Genomic DNA, 21,205 nt, shown 5'->3' on the forward strand with positions numbered 1-21,205 from the left:
CTTATTTTTAAATTTTTAATCACGTATTATTGCACAAAATATTAGATTTTAGTTTTTCTTTTTTTGAGTTTTCATTTTTTCTCCCTTTTCTCCTTTGAGACAGGATAAGGGATGGGTGAATAAAATGTTTTTATTCCATTTGGTTAGGATTTCTTATTTTGAATCAATTTGAAATATTTTTTTATTTAGCATCATTTTGTGGAAAAATTAGAAACACTAAAATAATAGGAAAAATTTGTTTAAAAAAATTCTAAACGCCATATTCTATTAAAAAATCATTTTTGTTTAAGTATTTTTGACCAGGTTCAGTATTGTCAGCTCTCAGAGTTATTTGTGATTTTTGTTATTTTTATTTTGTCCCCCAGTATTCGATAATTTTCTGAAAGCCCTAGTTTTCTAGTTTTGAGTTTATGTGATAATATTTGATTTCATTTAAAGTAAAAAATAAATTTCTAGCCTTTATAGTTGCAGGGGAAAGTATAAGATTGAATGTACCCTCAAGGCTCAGAAACCAAATGGCAAAAAATAGGAACTCAGAATGTACCCCTCTACCTCGATATAACGCTGTCCTTGGGAGCCAAAAACTCTTACCGCTTCGTAGGTGAAACTGTGTTATATTGAACTTGCTCTGATCCACTGGAGTGCGCAGCCCCTCCCCCGCAACCCGGAGCACTGCTTTACCGCGTTATATCCAATTCTGTGTTATATTGGGTGGTGTCATAGCGAGGTAGCGGTGTATATTTAAAATACTGATTTTAAAGTCAATAACATAACTTTTTGGACTCAATCTGTGATTATTTTTTTAAATATGTGCCAAGGAGGATTTTTTGTATTGATTTTCATAAAGCAACAAATATTCTAAAGCACAAAAAAAAACCACTCAACAAAAATGTACAGCTTGTATATGTTCTCATAATTAAGCAATTATGCAGTTTTACAGCTAATCAAAGCTACAAGACCAGAAAATCATAGGTGCGGGAAGTAGGGGTGTATGGGGGGGATGCAGTGTCCCCAGGTTTTATGGGGGCTCCACTGCTGGTCCCAGGGCTCCAATCTTGGCCCTGCACCTGGGGATCCACTCCTGCCCACCACTAGCTGTGCCCCCAGCCTCAGTCCCTTTACTCCTGTCTGTGCCCCTCCCTTCTGGAGATACAGCCCCTGCTCCCAGCCCCAGCTCTGAGGGGAGGGCGTGAACAGAGGTAAAGGGGGCATGAGATAAAAATTTTTGGGGCACTTTCACTGGCTTTCAGCACCCTCACTGTAAAAACTGTTCAAGTGCCACTGCAGACAACACAAGACCAGACAATACCATACACACCTAACACATTAGGGTGGGGGTTACACTGACTTTTGAATACTGGGTTTGGCAGTGCTGCTGCTCTTCTGTTTTTGAAAGGCACAAACAAATTTCAGTTTTCTGCACTAATTCATCCAATCTACACAAACCAGTGTATTGCCCCTATTAATTTAATTCATCAAAGTGCTGTAGTTCTTTGGCAATAAGGGTCTGAAGGAAATGTCAGACACTCAAGGTGAATGAAAATTGATCTTTAAAAAATGATTTAAAAAAAATTAAATCAGAGGCTTTTCTTTCACTTGGACTTTGTAATTTAAATTAAATACTGGTTTGTAATTCAGATTAAAATTATGACAACTGCTGCTAAGGCATATATATATATATATATATATATATATATAACATTCAAGCAGTATATGTTTGCTTCAAAAGTTTTAAAGAAAATCAGATCAATAAAGTGGTGGCAGTCACTGGCTAAGCACCTGGAAGCAGAATTTATTGAAGGGCTCACCCAGCTTTTGACAGCAATAGCCTCTTCTGCAGGTACAGAGAAAATATTTTATTCATTTCAAGGTACCCAACTAGCTGAATTCAATGACTCGTCCATTCAAAGTTGAGAAACCAGTTGGGAGTTGAAAAATCAGGAAAGTTTGTTTTTCATGCTGAAATTGTCATTAAAAACAAGGTGTGAGAGGATGAGATCTACTAGCTCTAAAATCTTGAAGAACATGGTGACCAGAAACAATCAGTTCACTAGCTACAGATAATTGTTCCTTTTTCTAACAAATCAGATTTGAATGCAAAACATGTTTTAGTAAAGTATTTTTCTCTTCCCTATCCTGTTGTCCAGATCAAGTTACAGTGAAGATGAAGCTTCTTTCATTCTGTCCTAGCTCTGCAGTGAGCATCTCTCTGCCTGATTTCATCATTTTCTTCATTATTTATCACATTCACAAGCTGGAATCAGGTAGGAATCCCACTGGTCCTGCTGCTGCTTGTAGGATTTGTTTCATGGTGGTGATTTATAAATCATGCCTATTCCACTCCTTTGAACAAAATTGAAAAAAACCCAAACCAAACCCAAAGAACCCCCCCCCCCCCCAAAAAAAACACCCAAACCCACCCTACAACAAATTTCAGATTGGCAGTTTTCACGGAGTGTGGGGACAGACTAGGCCCGGCATCCCCTGCTTCCTGTGATTCACCATAATTCTCAGTCAACCAGCCAGTGAAACAGAGGGTTTCTTTAGATGACAGGAACACAGTCCACAACAGGTCTTGCTGGTACAGACAACAGGAACCCCTTTAGTTAGGTCCCTCTGGGGCCCCCAGTGAGGCCACAGCCCTGTTGGCAGGGCCGTCCTTAGGATTTATAGTGCCCTAGGCGAGATTATTAAACTGGTGCCCCTGAGCCTAATCTGCTCTTAGCAACACAAATATAAGCATACAGTATTGGAAAACTTGCCACATTCACGTTATTAAAACCAGTTTAACTTAATTAAGCACACTGTAATGCTGATGCACTAGCACTAAAGAAGTAGCCCTATAGAAAAAATTCTGATTTGACAGAATGATGCAAATAATATAATTTTTTTAATTTGTCAAAATTTTATTGGAAATTTATATGAAGAGGTATTGAAACAAAGATTTATTTTTAATTAAAAGCAATCTTTCTGGCTTTTTTGGCTGCAAAATCAGTTTAATAAGCTGGGTTTCCAAACAGTGGGAAAATATAACCCTAGTTTTACTGCTAGGTAAAGCACAAAGTGACCAAAATGAAGTCAGCACAGAATCATCTCATCTAGATTAAGGTAGCACAGAAATATTACAGAAGTCCTATTGTGCCTTATTTTTGTTTGGAAAGACATTGGCACTAGCAGCACATTCACATGATAAAATACATGATAAATCACTGTCTCTAAAGTTCCATCAAAAACTGACATTTTCACAGCTCTAGCATGATCTGCTATACAGATTCTTCACAAGGAAGTGTCCCTGGCCTTTTTAACTCATATTAACTATGTATTTACTTTATGAAAGTTGGAGAAAACATTGTGAAAATGTAAAACATTGGCTGCCCAACTTCTGGGCTGGCAAAAGCTATACTGACTCACAGGAAAAAAAAAAAAAAAGCAGGAGAATCTTAGTACAACATATGGTCAGTCTATAGCAGGGGTCGGCAACCTTTCAGAAGTGGTGTGCCAAGTTCACTGTAATTTAAGGTTTCTCGTGCCAGTAATACATTTTAATGTTTGTAGAAGGTCTCTCTCTATGTCTATATTATATAAATATTGTTATTATCTGAGGTCCTGCTCAGGCCACTGCCAGCTGAGTAAATGAAACCCCAGACCGGCAGCGGGCTGAGCGGGACTGGTGGCTGGAACCCTAGACAAGGATCCCAGGCCCTGCTCAGCCCGCTGCTGGTCTGGGGTTCTGACTACCAACTCCTGCCACCCAGGATCCCGGCCGCCAACCCCCCTCAGCCTGCTACCAGCCTGGGATTCTGCTCACCCAGGCTGGCAGGAGGCAGAGTGGGGCCGGCGGCTGGGCTCCTGATTGGCAAGGGGCCGGCAGCCAGAACCCCAGAGTAGCAGTAGGCTGAGTGCTGCCGGCACCCCAGACTGGCAGCAGACTGAGCCACTCAACCCCCCAGCCCGCTGCCGGCTGAATGAATGGAACCCCAGGCTGACAGCAGGTTGAGTGGTTCAGCCGGCCTGCTCAGCCTGCTGCCAGCCTGGGGTTCCTTGGGGGTCCCCAGGCCAGCAGCAGGTGCTGAGTGGGGCCGGCGGCTGGTATCCCAGCTGGCAATAGGGCAGCAGCCGGAACCCCAGAGCAGTGATGGGCTGAGCCGCTCAGCCTGCCGCTGCGTACCATCAAAAATCAGCTCACCTGCCACCTTTGGCGCGTGTGCCGTAGGTTGCCGACTCCTGCTTTATACACTAGTAAGGAGATGAGCATATTACAGTTGTTGGAGGGCTCTTATCAGGAGTAACAGGCTATAGGAAAGTCAGTCAACATTTTTTGTTTCTCTGATGAAAACTGGCCCACTCCCTGCCTCAAACCAAACCTGTCACTAATAATTGTCAACAACTTAATTTTCGTTTTGGCTAAGATATTAATTTAAAAAAAAATATTGAAATTGGATTCAGGATTGTTAGCAAGAATTTTTGGCAAACAAAGTTGTTAAATGACAATCTAAATGGCAACACAGTACTGCTTTCATGCTTGGCTCACCCCCCAGCCTGCTGGTCCAACAGCTGCAGTAGACCCCAAAATCCACCTCTTGGGGTGCAGAGTGGCAACAGCAGCAGCAAACCCTCAGGTCCAATCACACGCCAATGGGCACCACCACAAGCCTTACGGACCATGGTGAAGTTAGCCCAGCATCTGATCTCAGGGACAGGTCACCCATGGAGCCACAGCAGCTAATCCTGCCCAGTGCAGCTCCCCCCGGATGAGATGGATCGCTGGCAGCTGCCAGCCCAGGGGAGAGGCGCTCCCCAGCTAGGGTGACCAGATCCAGATGTCCTGATTTTATAGGGCCAGTCCCGATATTTGGGGCTTTGTCTTATATAGGCACCAATTACCCCCACCTAGAGTGACCAGACAGCAAGTGTGAAAAATCAGGACAGAGGGTGGGGGGTAAAAGGAGCCTATATAAGAAAAAGACCCCAAAATTGGGACTGGCCCTATAAAATAGGGATATCTGCTCACCCTACCCCAATCCCCTGTCCTGATTTTTCACACATCTGGCTAACCCCAGCCCAGCCCTGTGTGACATTCCAATCCTAGCCAAGGAAGTGAGTTACTTTCACTTTCATTCCTCAGCAGGCAGGCAGCCAGCCTCCTTCCCCCACCTACCCCCCCAGCACCTCACCCAACCCAGCCCTGACGGAGGGGAGGGAGGAGAGAGAGAGGGATGCTCCTGGGGAGGAGGGAGAAAGGAGGGGGTGCTCCATGGGGCAGGGGGGGAGAAGAATGGATGTTATGGGGGACAAGGATACTGGTTCCAGAGCCGCGGAGCCTGCCTCACCTCACTTCAGCCAGGGGGAAAGAGTCACACTCACAGGTGAGCTCCTTCCCCAACCCCTACCCCCTCCCCTTCCCAGAGACCCCAGCAGCCCATCCCCTCCCTCAGACTGTGCTGCATTCGGCTCTCTCTAGGACCCAGCAGCCTGCTCTTACATGCTCCACTGCTTCCCGTCTGTCCTGGCTCCCGGCAGAGTGGTGCCCTAGGCGGCTGCCTATTCTGCCTATGCCTAAGGACGGCCCTGCCTGTTGGGAAGCCCCAGCCCCGTTGGGGCACCCCTCTCCATTTCCCAGCCAGCTCCAAACTGAAACTTCCTCCAGCCTCTCACTCTGCCTCCCCCCAGCTCCTTCCCCAGCCTTTGTGTCCTTTGTCCAGTGTCCTGGGCAGAGGAGGGAGAAAAAATTTTGTTCGTAACCTCTGAGGACAGGACAAGAAGCAATGGGCTTAAATTGCAGCAAGGGAGGTTTAGGTTGGATATTAGGAAAAAATTCCTAACTGTAAGGGTGGTTAAGCACTGGAATAAATTGCCTAGGGAGGTTGTGGAATCTCCATCACTGGAGATTTTTAAGAGCTGGTTAGACAAACTCCTGTCAGGGATGATCTAGATGGTGCTGGTTCTGCCATGAGTGCAGGGGGCTGGACTTGATGACCTCTCGAGGTCCCTTCCAGATCTATGATTCTATGTAAGGTATCAGTGGAAAAGGCTTGATTTGCTAAATATGATAAGCTTGTTTATAGTCTGTATCATCTTTGTATGGTGAGATATAAATATATGCGGTATATTGTGTGTCAAACTTGTGCTGTGCATTTGGGTGATACCCCCAGACAGACTGGCATCAGCACTATCCAGCCTGCTGTAGAATGAACCATTGAAAGAAGCAGGGGCGGCTCCAGACCCCAGCACGCCAAGCGCGTGCTTGGGGCGGCATGCCACGGGGGGGCGCTCTGGTGGTCGCTGGGAGGGCGGCAGGCGGCTCTGGTGGACCTCCCGCAGGCGTGTCTGCGGAGGGTCCGCTCGTCCCGCGCAGCTTCGGTGGCCGCACGGGACCAGCGCACCCTCCGCAGACACGCCTGTGGGAGATCCACCGGAGCCGCGGGACCAGCGACTGGCAGAGCGCCTCCCGCGGCATGCCGCCCTGCTTGGGGCAGCGAAATGTCTAGAGCCGCCCCTGGAGAGAAGCCAGGAGCTATGAGTCAGCAGGACATGTAGACAAGTATCAGGGGGTAGCCGTGTTAGTCTGTAGCCACAAAAACAAGGAGGAGTCCAGTTGCACCTTAAAGACTAACAGATTTATTTGGGAAAGCTTATGTCCAAAATAAATCTTAGTCTTTAAGGTGCCACTGGACTCCTTGTTGTTCTTCAGGACATGTAGGGACGTGCATAGGTGCCGACTTCTACTGGTGCCAGTGGGTGCTTGACCCTCCCCCCTGCCCCTGCCCCCGCCCTGACTCCACCCCTTCCCCGCCCCCTCCCTCCCCCGTTCCAACCCCTCCCCAAAGTCCCCCCAACCCTGCTTCCTCCCTCCCATTCCAACTCCTTCCCCAAATCCCCGCCCCAGACCCGCCTCTTCCCTGCCTCCTCCCCTGAGCATGCCACGTTCCCACTCCTCCCTCCCAGCGCTTGCTACAGCTGGTTGGCTGCGGCGCTGGGAGGTAGGCAGAGGAGGAGGTGTTGTGGGGCGGGGAGTTTGGCTGCCAATGAGTGCTAATTTTTTTCTGTGGGTGCTCCAGCCCTGGATCACCCACAGAGTCAGCTCCTATGGGGACATGCCGATGGACAGGGGACTCCAAGTACCTTTTCATGCCCATGTGCTGTGAGTTTTGTTTGGGACAAAGGATGTACGTGCCACATGGCAAAGGATATAAAAAGACACCTGCATCTTCTCCATTTTGTCTGCAGTCCTGCTTCTTACTTCTGGAGTAACTTCCCTACAAACTGAAGCTTTCAACAAAGGACTGATAGACCCATCCAAGCTTTGGATGTGTTCCAGAGGGACTTTGCAAGCTAGCAAATTCACCAATTCTGCTAAGAACCTGATATGTCGATTCTGAAGTGTCTCTCTCTTTGTATATATGTGTATATATATGAACGTATCTGACTGCTTTGACCATTTAGCAACTCTCTTCTTTTTAGTTCCTTTTCTTTTCTAATAAAACCTTTAGATTTAGATACTAAAGGACTGGTTGGCAGCATGGTATTTTGGGTAAGATTCAAACTAGTATTGATCTGGTAATGTGTCTGGTCCTTTGGAGAATTAAAAGAACATATTGTAAAGTGAATAGAGTTTTTAAGTAACTTCTCACTGTACTGAACCTATTCGCTGATTGGGAGCCAGAGACTGGAATGCAGTAAAGTGGGGCTGTGTGATTTCTTGATAACCAGTGTGGGGGATCAGGAGCACAGTTTGTGACTGGTTGGTGAATCTAACTGTAGTGTAAACCACCAGTTTTGGGAGAATCTTCTCTCCTTTTTGCAGCCTTCCCTGACCTTTGCATTTCCATTGTTTGGCTGCCCTATGTACCTTGGGTCATGCTGAGCCTCCTACTTCACATGCTTGCATCCTCTGTGACCCAGTCCTTTCTCAAACACCAAGACAACCTGGCCTAAAGCTGAAGTGATTTGGGGTCAGTGGGGCCAAGGCAAGTGAGTCCCAGAGTTGAAGACCCTTGTACTGAAAATGTCCTGGCAGTGACCTTGTCTCACTAAAAACAGGTTGTCATAAACAGACAGTTAAGGGTTAATGCCTCTTTTACCTGTAAAGGGTTAAGAAGTTCACCTAGCCTAGCTGACACCTGACCAGAGGAACCAATGGGGGAACAAGATGTTTCAAAAGGAAGGAGGGAGTTTTCCTTTGTTTAGTCAGTTTCAGTTTCAGCCGAGTGAGAAAGATCAAGGAACCAGCCTCTTATCAGAGTAGTACGTTTTAGAAAGGGATAAATAGGTTTATGTTTATTTTCTTTGTAACTTGTCTTGGTGCCATTAAGGGAATTATCAAATTGGGTATTCTTGTGTGTATTAAGATTTTTGCCCAGGGGAACATCCTGTGTTTTCTATCTGTTGTTTGTGAGGTCAGCTGTATGCTGTCTCCCAGAGGTTTTTTTTTCTTTTACCTTTCTTTTTTTTAATTAAAAGCCTTCTTTTTAAGAACCGGATTGATTTTTCCTTGTTTTAAGATCCAAGGGATTTGGATCAGTGTCCACCAGGGAATTGGTGGAGGAGTCTCTCAAGGCTACCCAAGGAGGGGAAGGTTTTTTGGGGGGAAAGGGAGTGATCCAGGTACTCAGTTCAGGATGGTGGCAGCGAAACCAGATCTATGCTGGTAGTTAAGCTTAGAAGTGTTCATGCAGGTCCTCACATCTGTACCCTAAAGTTCAGAGTGGGGTTGAGACCTATGACATGGTGGCAGAGGTGGGATTTTAAATGCACCTAGCCAGATTTTTTTTCCCTGCTTTGAGATGCTGGAGAAGCAGTGAAGGAGAGATACCCTGAAGGCAAACAGATAATGGTTTTTCTAACAAGGCTTTGTTAGAAAGGATTTCCAGCTGGGCTTAGCTGGAGGGTAATTAACAGTTTGCAAAAGACAAGTGACAAACCAGTTTTTCTTGTTTCTTTCTCATTCTGAAGAGACCAGTTACATTCACAAAGTTACAAGCTGGTTTTTTTCCTCTCAAAGATAGCTCAGGCAGAGCAGGGAAAAATGTCAAGGAAAGAAAAAAAAGCTATGCAACAGGGCCTAGAATTTGCTAAACTCCAGGCTGAGGAGAGCCAAAAGGAACCTGACAGACAGATGGCCAGAGATGAGGCTGCCCGCAAAAGAGCTATGAAGGAGAAAGAAAAAGAAAGAGAAAGAGAAGAGAAAGCCAAAGAGGCTGACCACCAGAGGGCTATGGAGATCCAGAGGGAGGCCCAGAAGCAGGCACTGGAGTTAGCAAGGGCTAAGCAGGATTTACCAGCCAAGCCTAACAACCCTTCTCTAGGTACTGCTTTCCATCCCAGAAAATTCCCACCTACAAGGCAGGTGATGATACTGAGGCCTTCTTAGAAAATTTTGAAAGGGCCTGCCATGGGTACAGCATCTCTACAGACCAGTACATGATAGAGCTGAGGCCACAGCTCAGTGGACCCTTAGCAGAGGTGGCAGCTGAAATGCCTAAGGAACACATGAACGATTATAAACTTTTTCAAAACAAGACCAGAATCAGAATGGGGCTAACACCTGAGCATACCCGTCGGCGGTTCAGAGCCCTAAGGTGGAAACCAGATGTGTCCTTTACCCGACACGCCTGCCACATTGGAAAGAATTGGGATGCCTGGATATCAGGAGCAAGTGCCAGACACTGAGAAATCTGGATGGTGGCAGCAAAACCAGATCTAAGCTGGTAGTTAAGCTTAGAGATGTTTACGCAGCTCCCCCACATCTGTACCCTAAAGTTTAGAGTGGGGAAGGAACCTTGACAGAAGGTTTTTGGGGGGAAAGGGAGTGATCCAGGTACTCAAAAATTCTGGATGGTGGCAGCGAAACCAGATCTAAGCTGGTAATTAAGCTTAGAAGTGTCCATGCAGGTCCCCACATCTGTACCCTAAAGTTCAGAGTGGGGGTGAGACCTATGACACAGGTGGAGGGGGGCAAAGGAGGAGAACTCAAGAACCTCAGCTGATCTCAATGAAAATTGTGTCCTCAGACGAGGTGAGAGGTGGTGGTCTCCAAAGAAGCTGGGTCCCGAAACATTAGGGTGAAATTCTAGGTGATCTCTGTTGACTTCAGTGGAGTCAGGATTTCATCTTTTCACCCTTCTCATATTAAAACCAATGCTGAGGATCACATCAAAAATATAGTGAAGGCTGGAATAGATCACAGAGCTCAGGTATACCGTGTATATACTCAGGTCACCCTGTCCGGTCACGGGGCACTGAAATGGCTCTGTGGCATGTCAAATTAATATAAGGGGAGTTATCAGTGACACCTATACCTGAGCTGGCCTGTCACTTTTTTAAATTAAACTCTCCCCTCCCCCGCTTTCAGTTGTTTGTTATTGTGCCAAATTTTCAATGTTCAGGCTGGAAATTTGATTGCCAGGAGTCTGCCCTGTGCTGAATTTTTGGAAAGTTTAAACCTATTGAACCCTCTGAGCTGCTTCTCTTTTTGCTTTGGTGTATTTCACAGCCCAGTTCAGCGTGACTGGTCCTGGTCACCCTGTCACTGCCAGGATGGGTGAGGCCACTGTGTTACCCTGTCACCTGTCCCCCAGGATGAGCGCTGAGAACATGGAGGTGAGATGGTTCCGATCTGATTTCCTTTCGTTTGTGCACCTGTATCAGCATGGGAAGGATCAATACGGGAACCAGATGCCAGACTATCGTGGAAGGACAGAGCTTTTGAAACCTGGCATCATGGATGGGAATGTTTCCTTGCAGATTCTTAATATCAGATGCTCAGATGAAGGACAGTACAACTGTTTTGTTCAAGACGGTTCTTTTTATGAAGAAGCCCCATTGGAACTGAAGATAGCAGGTCAGCTGCTCTTGTCTGTATTATCTTAGTTGGGCTGCAGTTTTTGTTCTTTTCTACTACAACAACTGTGACTAGCAACTTGTGAATTATTTTAGAGTAACACAGTGTGACTAGATTTCAGCACGCGACCATGTTCATACACTTTGGAAAATATGCTGAAAACTTTCCCATTTAATGTTTTATTAAAGACATTTTCAGAATGGTCAAGAGATTTTCTTGCCCAAAAGATGTTTTTGGCTGACTTCAAAAGGAGGGAGAGAAAGGAGGGAAAAGACATCTAAACAAATATGGGCCTGGTTTACACAAGAAAAGTAGGTCAGCTTAACTATGTCTCTCAGGGGTGTGAAAAATATAGACCCCATGACTGACAAAACTAAGCTGACCTAAGTCCCCATGCAGGCAGGGCTGGGTCAACAGAAGAATTCTTCTGTCAACCCAGCTACTGCCTCTGAGAGACATGTATTACCTATGACACCAGGAAAAGTCCTCTGTTGGTGTAAGTAGTGTCTGCTGCAGCCTTTCAAGTGTGGACAGCCTGTGGTCTTCCAATTTCTCTGCAGTCATTCTGATGCGTGGCTAAGGTGGCACTGTCAGGTTTATAGGCCTTCTGATGTGGTCACTACTGGTAGTTAGTTGGGGTACAGTCAAAATCAGTTGAAGCTTTCTGATTGGCTGAAGCCACGTAAAGATGGTGGTGCGGGAGGGAGACATTATGTATTTACCGCTAGCAGATGAATCCGAGCGTTTGTCCCCTGCTGCTCTGATACAGGAACCATGGAGCTAGTTAGATTTATTTATTTATTTAAAAATAGAACAAACAAAATGTCTATCCAATATACTAAAAACTGGCTTTCTGAAAAATTCATATCCCACTAGGTATTTAAATGAAGTGGCCAGATTTCCAAATTTGTTCAGTGCTCCATTGCTCTTGGGTGGAGAGGATGATATCTCTTGCTTATTTAAAATAATTTCACTCAATATTTATTCACATCTTTCCTGTGTCCGTGGGTATTGGGAATTCAGAAATTCCAGTGTTCATTTCTCCCTTCTACGTGATCAAGTGATCTCCAGTGGGAGTAAGGGATCCACAATCTCTCACTCATCCTTTTAGCTGTTAAGTTACCCCATTGATTTATCACACCTGTATGTAATTTTCTTCTAGCTTTGGGCTCCAATCCTGTCATCTCTGTGGAGAGCCACCAGGATGGAGGGATCCGAGTGGTTTGTCAATCGGCTGGGTGGTACCCAGAGCCCAAGGTGCTATGGAGAGATCGCCGTGGGCAAGAATTACCATCTCTGTCTGAAGCAAAATCCCTAGGGGATAGTGGCCTGTTTGAAACAGAAAATTCTATTATTATAAAAGAACATTCAAACCAGAACCTGTCCTGTTGGATCAGGAACACCTTTCTCAATCAAGAAAAGGAATCAACAGTTTATATAGCAGGTCAGTTACCAGCTAAACCCACACGCTTAAATTACCTTCATCAGAAACAAAACAAAACAAAGAACTGAAGCATCTGTTGTGCATATTTTACAACTACATAAAAACAAAGAAGTTCAGAAACTGGTACCTTAACAGGTCACAACTCAGGCAATCTGCCTTAATTTTGAAGATTCAGAGTTATTAGAGTTTTGGGTTTCATGTAAATTTAATCTTAACTCAGATACTCCTGAAACTCTTACTTAAAAAAAAGAGTGTGATTTTTTAGAAGAAATGCAAAGAATCCTGTGGCACCTTATAGACTAACAGACGTTTTGCAGCAAGAGCTTTCGTGGTTGAATACCCACTTCGTCGGTCGAAGTGCATCCGAAAGCTCATGCTGCAAAACGTCACCCACGAAAGCTCATGCTGCAAAACATCTGTTAGTCTATAAGGTGCCACAGGATTCTTTGCTGCTTTTACAGAACCAGACTAACACGGCTACCCCTCTGATACTTTAGAAGAAATATTCACCAAACCTTGAAAGAGTTTGTTCCTAAAAACTTAACTTCACCACAGTGATTTTGTGAATTTTTACTCTATGGTTTGTTTGCTACCTTTTCAATAAGTGAAATCTCACCAAATGATGTGAGCTTGTTTCCGTTGACATTCAGTGGGAGTTGTGCTCATAACTCACTTTGCCTTTGTTTACATACAAAAGCTGCACTGATTATCTACTGAGTTATTGATGAAACCCCTTGTCTGAATGCGCTTATTTCAGTTTCAGAGTGTCCTATGTATTTTTAGCTTAAGTCAGTTCCTTACTGATTTGTACTAAATGGAGAAAGGACACTATTCAGATGATTTACAATTTAAAGTTTTGTCAACCAGTTTAGTTAAAATGAGGAAGTCCTGTTATGTGGTCAGCTGTGGAATCAGTGTAACAATGACTACATGAGCGTTACACCAGTTTCACTAAACCAGTGCACAAATCCTGTGTGGAAAAGGCCTTAGGCATGTTTGAACTGCCCACCCTGGCTAGATGATTTAAATGCTGTAAACACAAGAACGGCAAAAGAAGATGAATCAATTTTCGGCACTTAATGTTTGGATTAATTGCGATTATAATTCATTGAAATAATTGAGGAAATTATTAGTGACTCACTAAAATACTCTTGCAATTTCTGAATGTTGCTGAACAGTGAGGAGCAAATTGTTTATTGCCATAACTCCACTGAAGTCAATGCGGTTTTGTGAGCAGAGAATTTGCCCCTGAACTCAATGAAGCTCTGAATACTATGAATCAAACCAGGCCTGGTCATTCACAGGATAATCAGTGCTAAAGCTGTGTTGGTTGGAGTAATTTTTACAATCAGGTTTTGGTCTTTTGTGTAGCATAGAGGGGGTCATGTTTTCACTCTTATCTCACATACGTCCTGCTGGGGACTATTTACGTAGTTACGTGCAATAGAGGAAAAATTAGTGTTGTCCCTACTTCCAAACTAATGCAAATCCTGTGGGGTTTATTTTTCAGATTTCTTTTTCCCTAGGGTGAATCCATGGATGGTGGCTCTGAGTGTGATTCTCCTGGTTTTGTTTGGTTTCATTGGCCTCACTGTTTATCTATTTAAAATAAAAGGTAAATGTCACGGGGGAAAATGTTAGCGAAATTAACAAGAATTTTCTTCTAATAAATGAAAAAAGAGAAGAATGAAATTTTACACTGCGCCAAGCAGGGGAAGCACCAACCTGCACTGTGCTCCCCTCAGCAGCACAGGGAAGGAAATGTTACTAAGGTTCCAATTTGCTCCAGGAGGCAGTGATCTGCACCAGCCCTTTACAGGCACAGAATATTTCTCCCCCAGAACTGCCTCAGTTAAGCTGAATGGAGCATTTGGGGAAGGGGTGGAGGGAAGACTGATCCAAAACCTTCTCCGCTCCTCACTCTTTTCTCACCACTTCCCACCCAGCTGTGCAGTTATTCCCTCCTCAGTCCCCATGGATTTTGGGAATTAGTTAGTGTCTCTTTCCCTCCTATGATAAGTAAATATTTTGTACAGAGTTGAGTCCCCATAACGACTGTGTGTGATTTTATTTTGGGAGCAGTTGTCTGTGATTTCATTTACTGTTAAAAAGAAATTGAAATGAGACAAAGCCTGGCAAATTTCACCCCAATAGGTAATATTAAAAAATATACACAGTAGAAAAGAGGCATGAGCTCTGAGCCTGAACCTGAGTTCTGAAAATGGTGAGGAACAATAAGTCAGAGATAGAGAAGGGAAAACTTTTTCTCCTGATGTTGAGAATATGAAACTCATCAAAGGCTCATGAATTGTATAATCACTGGGCAACTTTCACAAAATGCAGACAACTGTATAACCAAGGCAAAAATGCTCCTAATAAGAATTTATATTTATTTCTGTTTATTTTTAATGGAAGGGGATATAGAAATCTGTAAGTGTCGTGCTCTTTCCTCCAACAAGGAAAACTTTTGTACAAATTTGTCTCCTCATAAGGGTATTTCTTTGTTTATGAATTTTTTGGGAGGAGATTTTTAACCAGAAAAAGATGAAAGCCCAGATAGTGCATCACTAACATCAGTTAGAGCTTTGCCATTGACTTCAATGAGTATAGGATTAAGCACTGAATGCACAAGTCATATCGCTAAAAAATAATGCTGATAATTTGAGGGCCAGAAATTCCAGTCTGCACCCCCAGAGCTGCAAGCAAAGCCAATGGGAATGTGAGAGATAATACAAGGAAGCAGGACTGGGCTCTAATGGCCAGATTTTTAAATAGGTATATGGTCAGCTGTCACTGAAATCAGTGGGAGTTAGGCTCCTAAATGCCTTGAAAAATCAGACCTTAATTCCATAAGGAATTGAAAACTTTCAGAATTGTAAATCCTTGAAAATAGTCAGTTACTGTCGGACACTTAACTCTAGTGTGGCCACATGGTTAGTAAAACATGAATGAAATGTTTGGTATTTTGGAGCCAGGCATTCATATCATGAAAACACGCCTTTAAATCTCCATTAACGGAAAATATTCTTAAATAACTTGTATTTACATCTGTTTCTTTATTTCATTTCTTTAGGGAAACATCTTGGAGAAATCAGTAAGTTCAATTTTTCTCCACATAGAACCTTTTCCATGAAGTTGTTTGCTGTTTTATTATTTATGGTGATTATTATTAGAGAGAGATCAATTTGAAAATCACATGAATTATCAGTGATAACGTATTGATAATTAATCAGTATGTGGGTAAGAGGAAATCAGAAAGAAAATGTTCTTTGAAATGTATCTTCTCTGAGGGTGAAATCCACATGGTGTTGGAGGCACCATGACATGGGGGACCAGGAGGACTCTGTGCCCTCAACTGTCCTCTTGCCTTATCTGACAAGTAAATAATTTGGTCCAATGTGGATCTTGTGTGTAATTATATTTGAGGATGAGTTGTTTATTTTTTCATTTAATGTTAAAAAGAAATTGGGATGAAATGAAGCCTGATAAATTCCCCACTCCCTGCCCCACCCCGCTCCCAGTTATATAAAAAGTTATACACAATGTTCAACTTTCACAAAACTTAGACAACCGTATATCCAAGAGAAAAATGTTCCTAATGATAATTTATATTTATTTCTGGGATTTTTTTTTTAAGGAAAGGTGATACAGAAATCATTAAGTTTTGTGCCCTTTTCTCCAACAAGGAAAACTTTGTACAAATTTGTCTCCTCATGTTTTATTTTTTAAATGAGAAAAACATGAATGCCCTGATGCTGCACCACTACCATCGATTAGAGCTGTGCCTTGGATTTCAACGCGTGTAGGATCCAACACTAAATGCACAAGTCACATCACTAACAGAACAATGTTGATAATTTTAGGGCCCAATATTACATTCCGTGCACATCGAACGCTCCCAGCAAAGTGAATGGGAACATGTAATATGCAAGGAAGCAGGAATGGGCTCTAAGGGCAGCTTTTTAAAGGTATTTGGACACCTAATGCCAATTGAAATCAGTGGGAGTTAGGAACCTAAATATCTTTAAAAACCTGGCCCTAATTCCCTAGGGAATTCAAAACTTTCAGAACTAAGTCCATGCAGATAATCAGTGATTTTTTGATACTTTACTCTAGTGTAGACACAAAATGAGCCCAAATGTCTACACCACAATTTTACAGACTTCAGCCCATGTCTTGTGAGCCTAGTTAGCTGACATGGATCAATTGGGGGTGTTCAGTTGCTGTGTAGCCATACCCTATGGCAGGGGTCCCCAACCCCCGGTCCGCGGCCCGGTACCGGACCGCGGCCTCTTACAAACCGGGCCGCGAACCGACGTGCCTGTGGGAGGTCTACCCGAGCCGCGGGACGAGCGCTCCCTCCGCAGTCATGCCTGCGGGTGGTCCAGCTGAGCCGCGCGACCAGCGAACTGTCCGCAGTCATGCCTGCGGCAGCTCAACCGGAGCCGGTGGACCTCCCGCAGGCACGCGCTCCCTCCGCAGGCCTGACCGGTCCCTGGTCCTGAAAAGGTTGGGGACCCCTGCCCTATGGGACTTTGCAGGTGCTCTGTGCCCTGCCTGTGGGTTGGAAAGAGACTCTTTTCCCCAGACCTCAGTAGTTTCCCTGCCTATAGCCTGGATCAATGGATTTGTGAGGGACAAGCTTCATGATGGGAGGTTGATTCCCTCCTAGAAGAGAAGCACTTAATTAGTGTGTGTTTGTTTCTGATTCTCTGTTACCTAGATGATCTTCAACGAGAACTTGGTAAGTGTTTCTGTTTCTCGAATGCAGCCTTTTCTGTGGTGTTGAAACTGTCTCTGGATCTATCGATCTCTCGCCCTTCTGCCAGGTGGAGTTGGCAGCAAGATGGGCTGGGTTCAATGTCAAGGGTTCCTCTTAGCAACACAAACCAGAAAACACTTGAGACCCCACCCAATAATCTGGGAAAATATAACTCTTGGGTCTCTTTAAGGCTTATAGCGGCACCACTGTACCACTGCAGCTGCCCTGCAATCGGGTCTCCCGTGTAGCTGCTGTGTGCTGACCTCCCACCAGCATAATTCAACCACCCCCAACGAGCGGCAGTAGCTACGTCGCTGGGAGAGTGTCTCCCACCAACATAGCACTGTCCACACTGGTGCTTTTGTCAGTGAAACGTATGTAAGTCAGGGATGTGCTTTTTTCACACCACGACTGACAAAAGTTTTGCTGACAAAAGTGCTGGTGTAGACACAGGTTAAGAGACAAAACTTCCACTCACCTGCCCTGAGTCTGGGTGTAACAAAAGAAAAACTTTATTACAAGGCAAAGGGACCCCAGCATTGGTTTGGGAAAACACCACGGCCATGATTCCAAAGCATGTAACCCTGAGCAACCCCCCACCCTACAGTACATTGGGCAATGTCCTTTGCCTCAGTTTCCCACCTTCCTGTGTGAAAACCACTCCCCTCTCCTGGCACTGCAGGCCACTCACAGTTGGTTGTTCTTAATCAGCCAAGACCCAGAGTTCAGAGGTGCCCTCACATGGCTTCACCTCCCATCCCTGAAAGGTGTGGGGGGGGGGGCATTGAGCAATGCGTCCGCTGCTACCTCCACCACTGCAACTGGCTTGCTGCTGCTGCTGCTATCACTGTCACCGCTGGCCCTAGGTGCCGACAGCCCCGGAGCACCCACGGGGAAAAATTAGCAGGTGCTCTGCACCCACCCACAGCCAAGCTCCCCCTCCCCCCAGTGCATCTCTCCTACTGGCAGCCTCGCTGACCAACCCTTCCCCCTCCCTCCCACCAGCCACAACATAGCTGTTTCATGGCACTCAGGGTGCTCTGGGAAGGAGGAGGAGGAACTGAATTGTGGCATGCTTCGGGGGGGAGGTGGGGAAGAGGCAGGGTGGGGCTGGGGACTTCGGGAAGGCAGTGGAATGAGGTGGGACACGGACTTGGGGAAGGGGGTGGAATGGGGGGCGGAGCAGGGGTGACAAGAGGTGGGGGAGGGGCTTCGGGGAGGGGGTGTAATGGGGGCGGGGCCTGGGGTGCAGCAGGGGGTTGAGCACCCACTGGCTGGAGGGGAAGTCGGCATCTCTGCCACTGGCTGCTCACTGCCTCTCATCCCTGAAAAGGGGTGAGGGACATCGAGCGATGCCTCTGCTGCCTCTGGAACTGGCTCACTGAGGCTGCTGTCTCTGCCACCACTGGCTGATGCCTCTGCCGCTGGTTCTGCTGGTTTTTCTGGTGCTGTTACCTCTGCCACCGCTCAGCTCCACTGCTGTTCTCATGGCTGCTGCTGGACCCCCACTGCCACTTCTGCAATGGTGCGTTCTGAGGTTCCACGACCTACCCAGGGATTCCAGCAGGCCGTGGCTGCTGCTGCATCTCCATGTTTTTCACTGCAGCCCTGTCCCTGCACTAGGTCTACGACCTGGCCCCTAGACCAGCTCATCAGTGGTTTCACCTCTTGCCATCACTGAACTGAAACAAGGGCTCTCCATGGGGTCTCATCAGCTCTGGCTTTAAACACGGGAGAGGGGAGGGGAAGGTCAAATGGTACCTAGGACTCTCAAAGGGGAATTCATAGCATCAGGCAGGGGACACCTGTCCCCACCCGCTCTGATTTTCACTGGGTTTTGGCATCTCTCTCCCCTGCTTAGCCAGGGAGCTTTAATTTAGGGTGTCACTGTGACATACCCAGGGTACAATCCAGACTAAGGGGTGGCTGTGTCACCCCCCACCCTGCAACCTGGGTGCCCCATACAATGCTCTGCCTCTGTAGCCTCCTACCTGGACGGCTCACAAACAGCCTCCACTGGGGCTGGATTCTGTAATTGATTTGCAGATTAAAACCAAGGCCTTAAACTGGCCTCAGAAGGGGACGGGGAGCCAGTGAAGGGGCTGGAACATGGGCCTGATGTGTCACTGTGGCCTAAGCCCTGGAGAAGGCCGACAGCTGCGTTAGGTACCAGCTGGAGCCTTCACACTCAGCTGTGGATTCAGTGATCTGCAGTAACCCAGCCTGGCGGTGGCAGAGGCCGGGATCACTGTAGCCAGACCCTTGCCCATAGGAAGATGCAGAGTTTTCTAGTGAGCTGGGATGTTTAGACACTGATGCTACCTGGTCAGCTAGGCCTAGTGAAGGATCACGTAGGACCCGAGTCTTTGCACATTTTGGTGAATGGGGGCTGTAGAAATTCAATGGAATGAAAGGAATCATAGATTATTAGAGTTGGAAGGGACCCTCAGGAGATCATCTAGTCCAACCCCCTGCTCAAAGCAGGACCAATTCTCAAATCCCTAAATGGCCCCCTCAAGGACTGAGCTCACAACTCTGGGTTTAGCAGGCCAATGCTCAAGCCACTGAGCTATCCCTCTCATCTAGTTCTTCAAAATGTGTCCCTGCTTCTGAATCACTTTGCTCTTGCCTGGGTTCAGTGTAAGCTGGCTGCTCTTCATCCCAGAGCCCTGATGTTGCTGCATTTGCTCAGCTGAGTTCTCATCCCTCTCTCTGTGTTTGGTTTCAGACTGGAGAAGAAACATCGTCTGCCCAGGTAACTACTGCTCCTATTGCATCGCTATCCAAAGCTCCCCTGCCCTAAAACTTCCCGTCCCTTTTTCTCATACAGTTAACGTTTTACACTAGCTCTTTGGGGCAGGGACAGCTCTGTACTAAGGTGAAAAGACTCAAAGGTTTGTGTGGCCAACGTTGTGATTTTTGGGTGCCTCAGGAGTTCTTTTGTGCACACTGGAAGCTCAGAGGGTTTTCAGTGAGATGCTGTTAGAGTCCCTGATGGGGCTGGAGGCTCGGGGGGAGGCGGGTTTGGACAAAGGGCTGGTCCAGGCCAGGTTAATGTCTAGGCTGCTCATTTCAATTTTCAGAAGCCCTAACAGGGCTGCATGTGCCCAGACAGCTGCTGCTGCTGCTGCTACTCTAACCGTGGCACAGGTACATGCAGGGCCGGCTTTATGCCAATTCAACCAATTCCCCTGAATCGGGCCCTGCCCCTAATAGGGCCCCGTGCCCGAGCCCCAGTTCGGCGTACGGGCAGGAGCCGGTGCGCTGTACCGGGGTGGCCCAGCTTCCCCAGGGGGCAATTTAAAGGGCCTGGGGCTCCCAGCAGGGGCTGGAGCCCCAGGCCCTTTAAATTGCCACCAGAGCCCCACTGGCGGAGCCCTGGCGTAGGGCTGCGGGGCTCCGGGGGCTATATAAAGGACTCAGGGCTCCCGTTGCTTCTACCACCCTGGTCCTTTAAATAACCACCGAAGCCACACCGCTTCCCCAGGGCTCCCTCGGCTATTTATAGGGCGGGGGCAGTGGAAGCAGGGGAGCCCCAGGCCTTTTAAATAGCCCCCGGGCTGCTGCTGCTACCGCGGTGGAGGAGGGGGCACTCACCATACAGGGTGGGCTATACCCCCTGTACCTGCACCCCCTGCCCACACCAGCCCCGCACCCCCTGCCCTGCCTGGAGCAGCCCCTGTCTGCAGCCAGCCCTGCACCCCCTGCCCGCACCAGTCCGTCTCTAGCCAGCCCCTGTCTCCAGGCAGCCCCACACCCCCTGCCCTGCCTCCAGCCCTGCTCCCCCTGCCCTGTCCGCACCAGCCCCACACCCCCTGTCCTGTCTCCAGCCAACCCCTGCCGCACCCCCCCTGCGGCCCTGCCTGAAGCCAACCAGCCAGCCCACCCCACATCCCCCTGTCTCCAGCCAGTCCTGCACCCCTTGCCCTGCCTGCAGCCAGATCCTACTTCCAGCCAGCCCCTGGCCTGCCTCCAGCCAGCCCCATGTCCACTGGTGCCCTGCAGTTCCCAGGGCAGTAACCCTGCACACCTGCTTCAATGAGGGGGGCAGGGAGCATTTGGGACCCACACATGTGCCCACCCTAGAGTGACCAGACAGCAAATCGGGATGAGGTGGGGGGGTAATAGAATCCTATGTAAGAAAAAGACCCCCAAATCA

The 21,205-nt window shown here is 46.8% G+C and overlaps 1 protein-coding gene across 1 annotated transcript in view; it reads left to right on the forward strand.

Moving 5' to 3' along the window:
* The first annotated feature begins 2,164 nt into the window (after window positions 1–2,164).
* LOC123344878 (butyrophilin subfamily 1 member A1-like) overlaps window positions 2,165–21,205 on the forward strand; it is a 62,619-nt gene continuing 43,578 nt past the window's right edge. Inside the window, exons 1-7 of the mRNA XM_044981368.1 lie at window positions 2,165–2,264; window positions 10,493–10,840; window positions 12,003–12,284; window positions 13,795–13,899; window positions 15,358–15,378; window positions 17,008–17,028; window positions 19,775–19,801. Coding sequence (XP_044837303.1) covers window positions 2,165–2,264; window positions 10,493–10,840; window positions 12,003–12,284; window positions 13,795–13,899; window positions 15,358–15,378; window positions 17,008–17,028; window positions 19,775–19,801 — 904 coding nt within the window. The remainder of the gene's footprint in view (window positions 2,265–10,492; window positions 10,841–12,002; window positions 12,285–13,794; window positions 13,900–15,357; window positions 15,379–17,007; window positions 17,029–19,774; window positions 19,802–21,205) is intronic.

This window comes from Mauremys mutica, chromosome 12 (genome assembly GCF_020497125.1).
Source record: "Mauremys mutica isolate MM-2020 ecotype Southern chromosome 12, ASM2049712v1, whole genome shotgun sequence".
Lineage (NCBI taxonomy): Eukaryota > Metazoa > Chordata > Testudines > Geoemydidae > Mauremys > Mauremys mutica.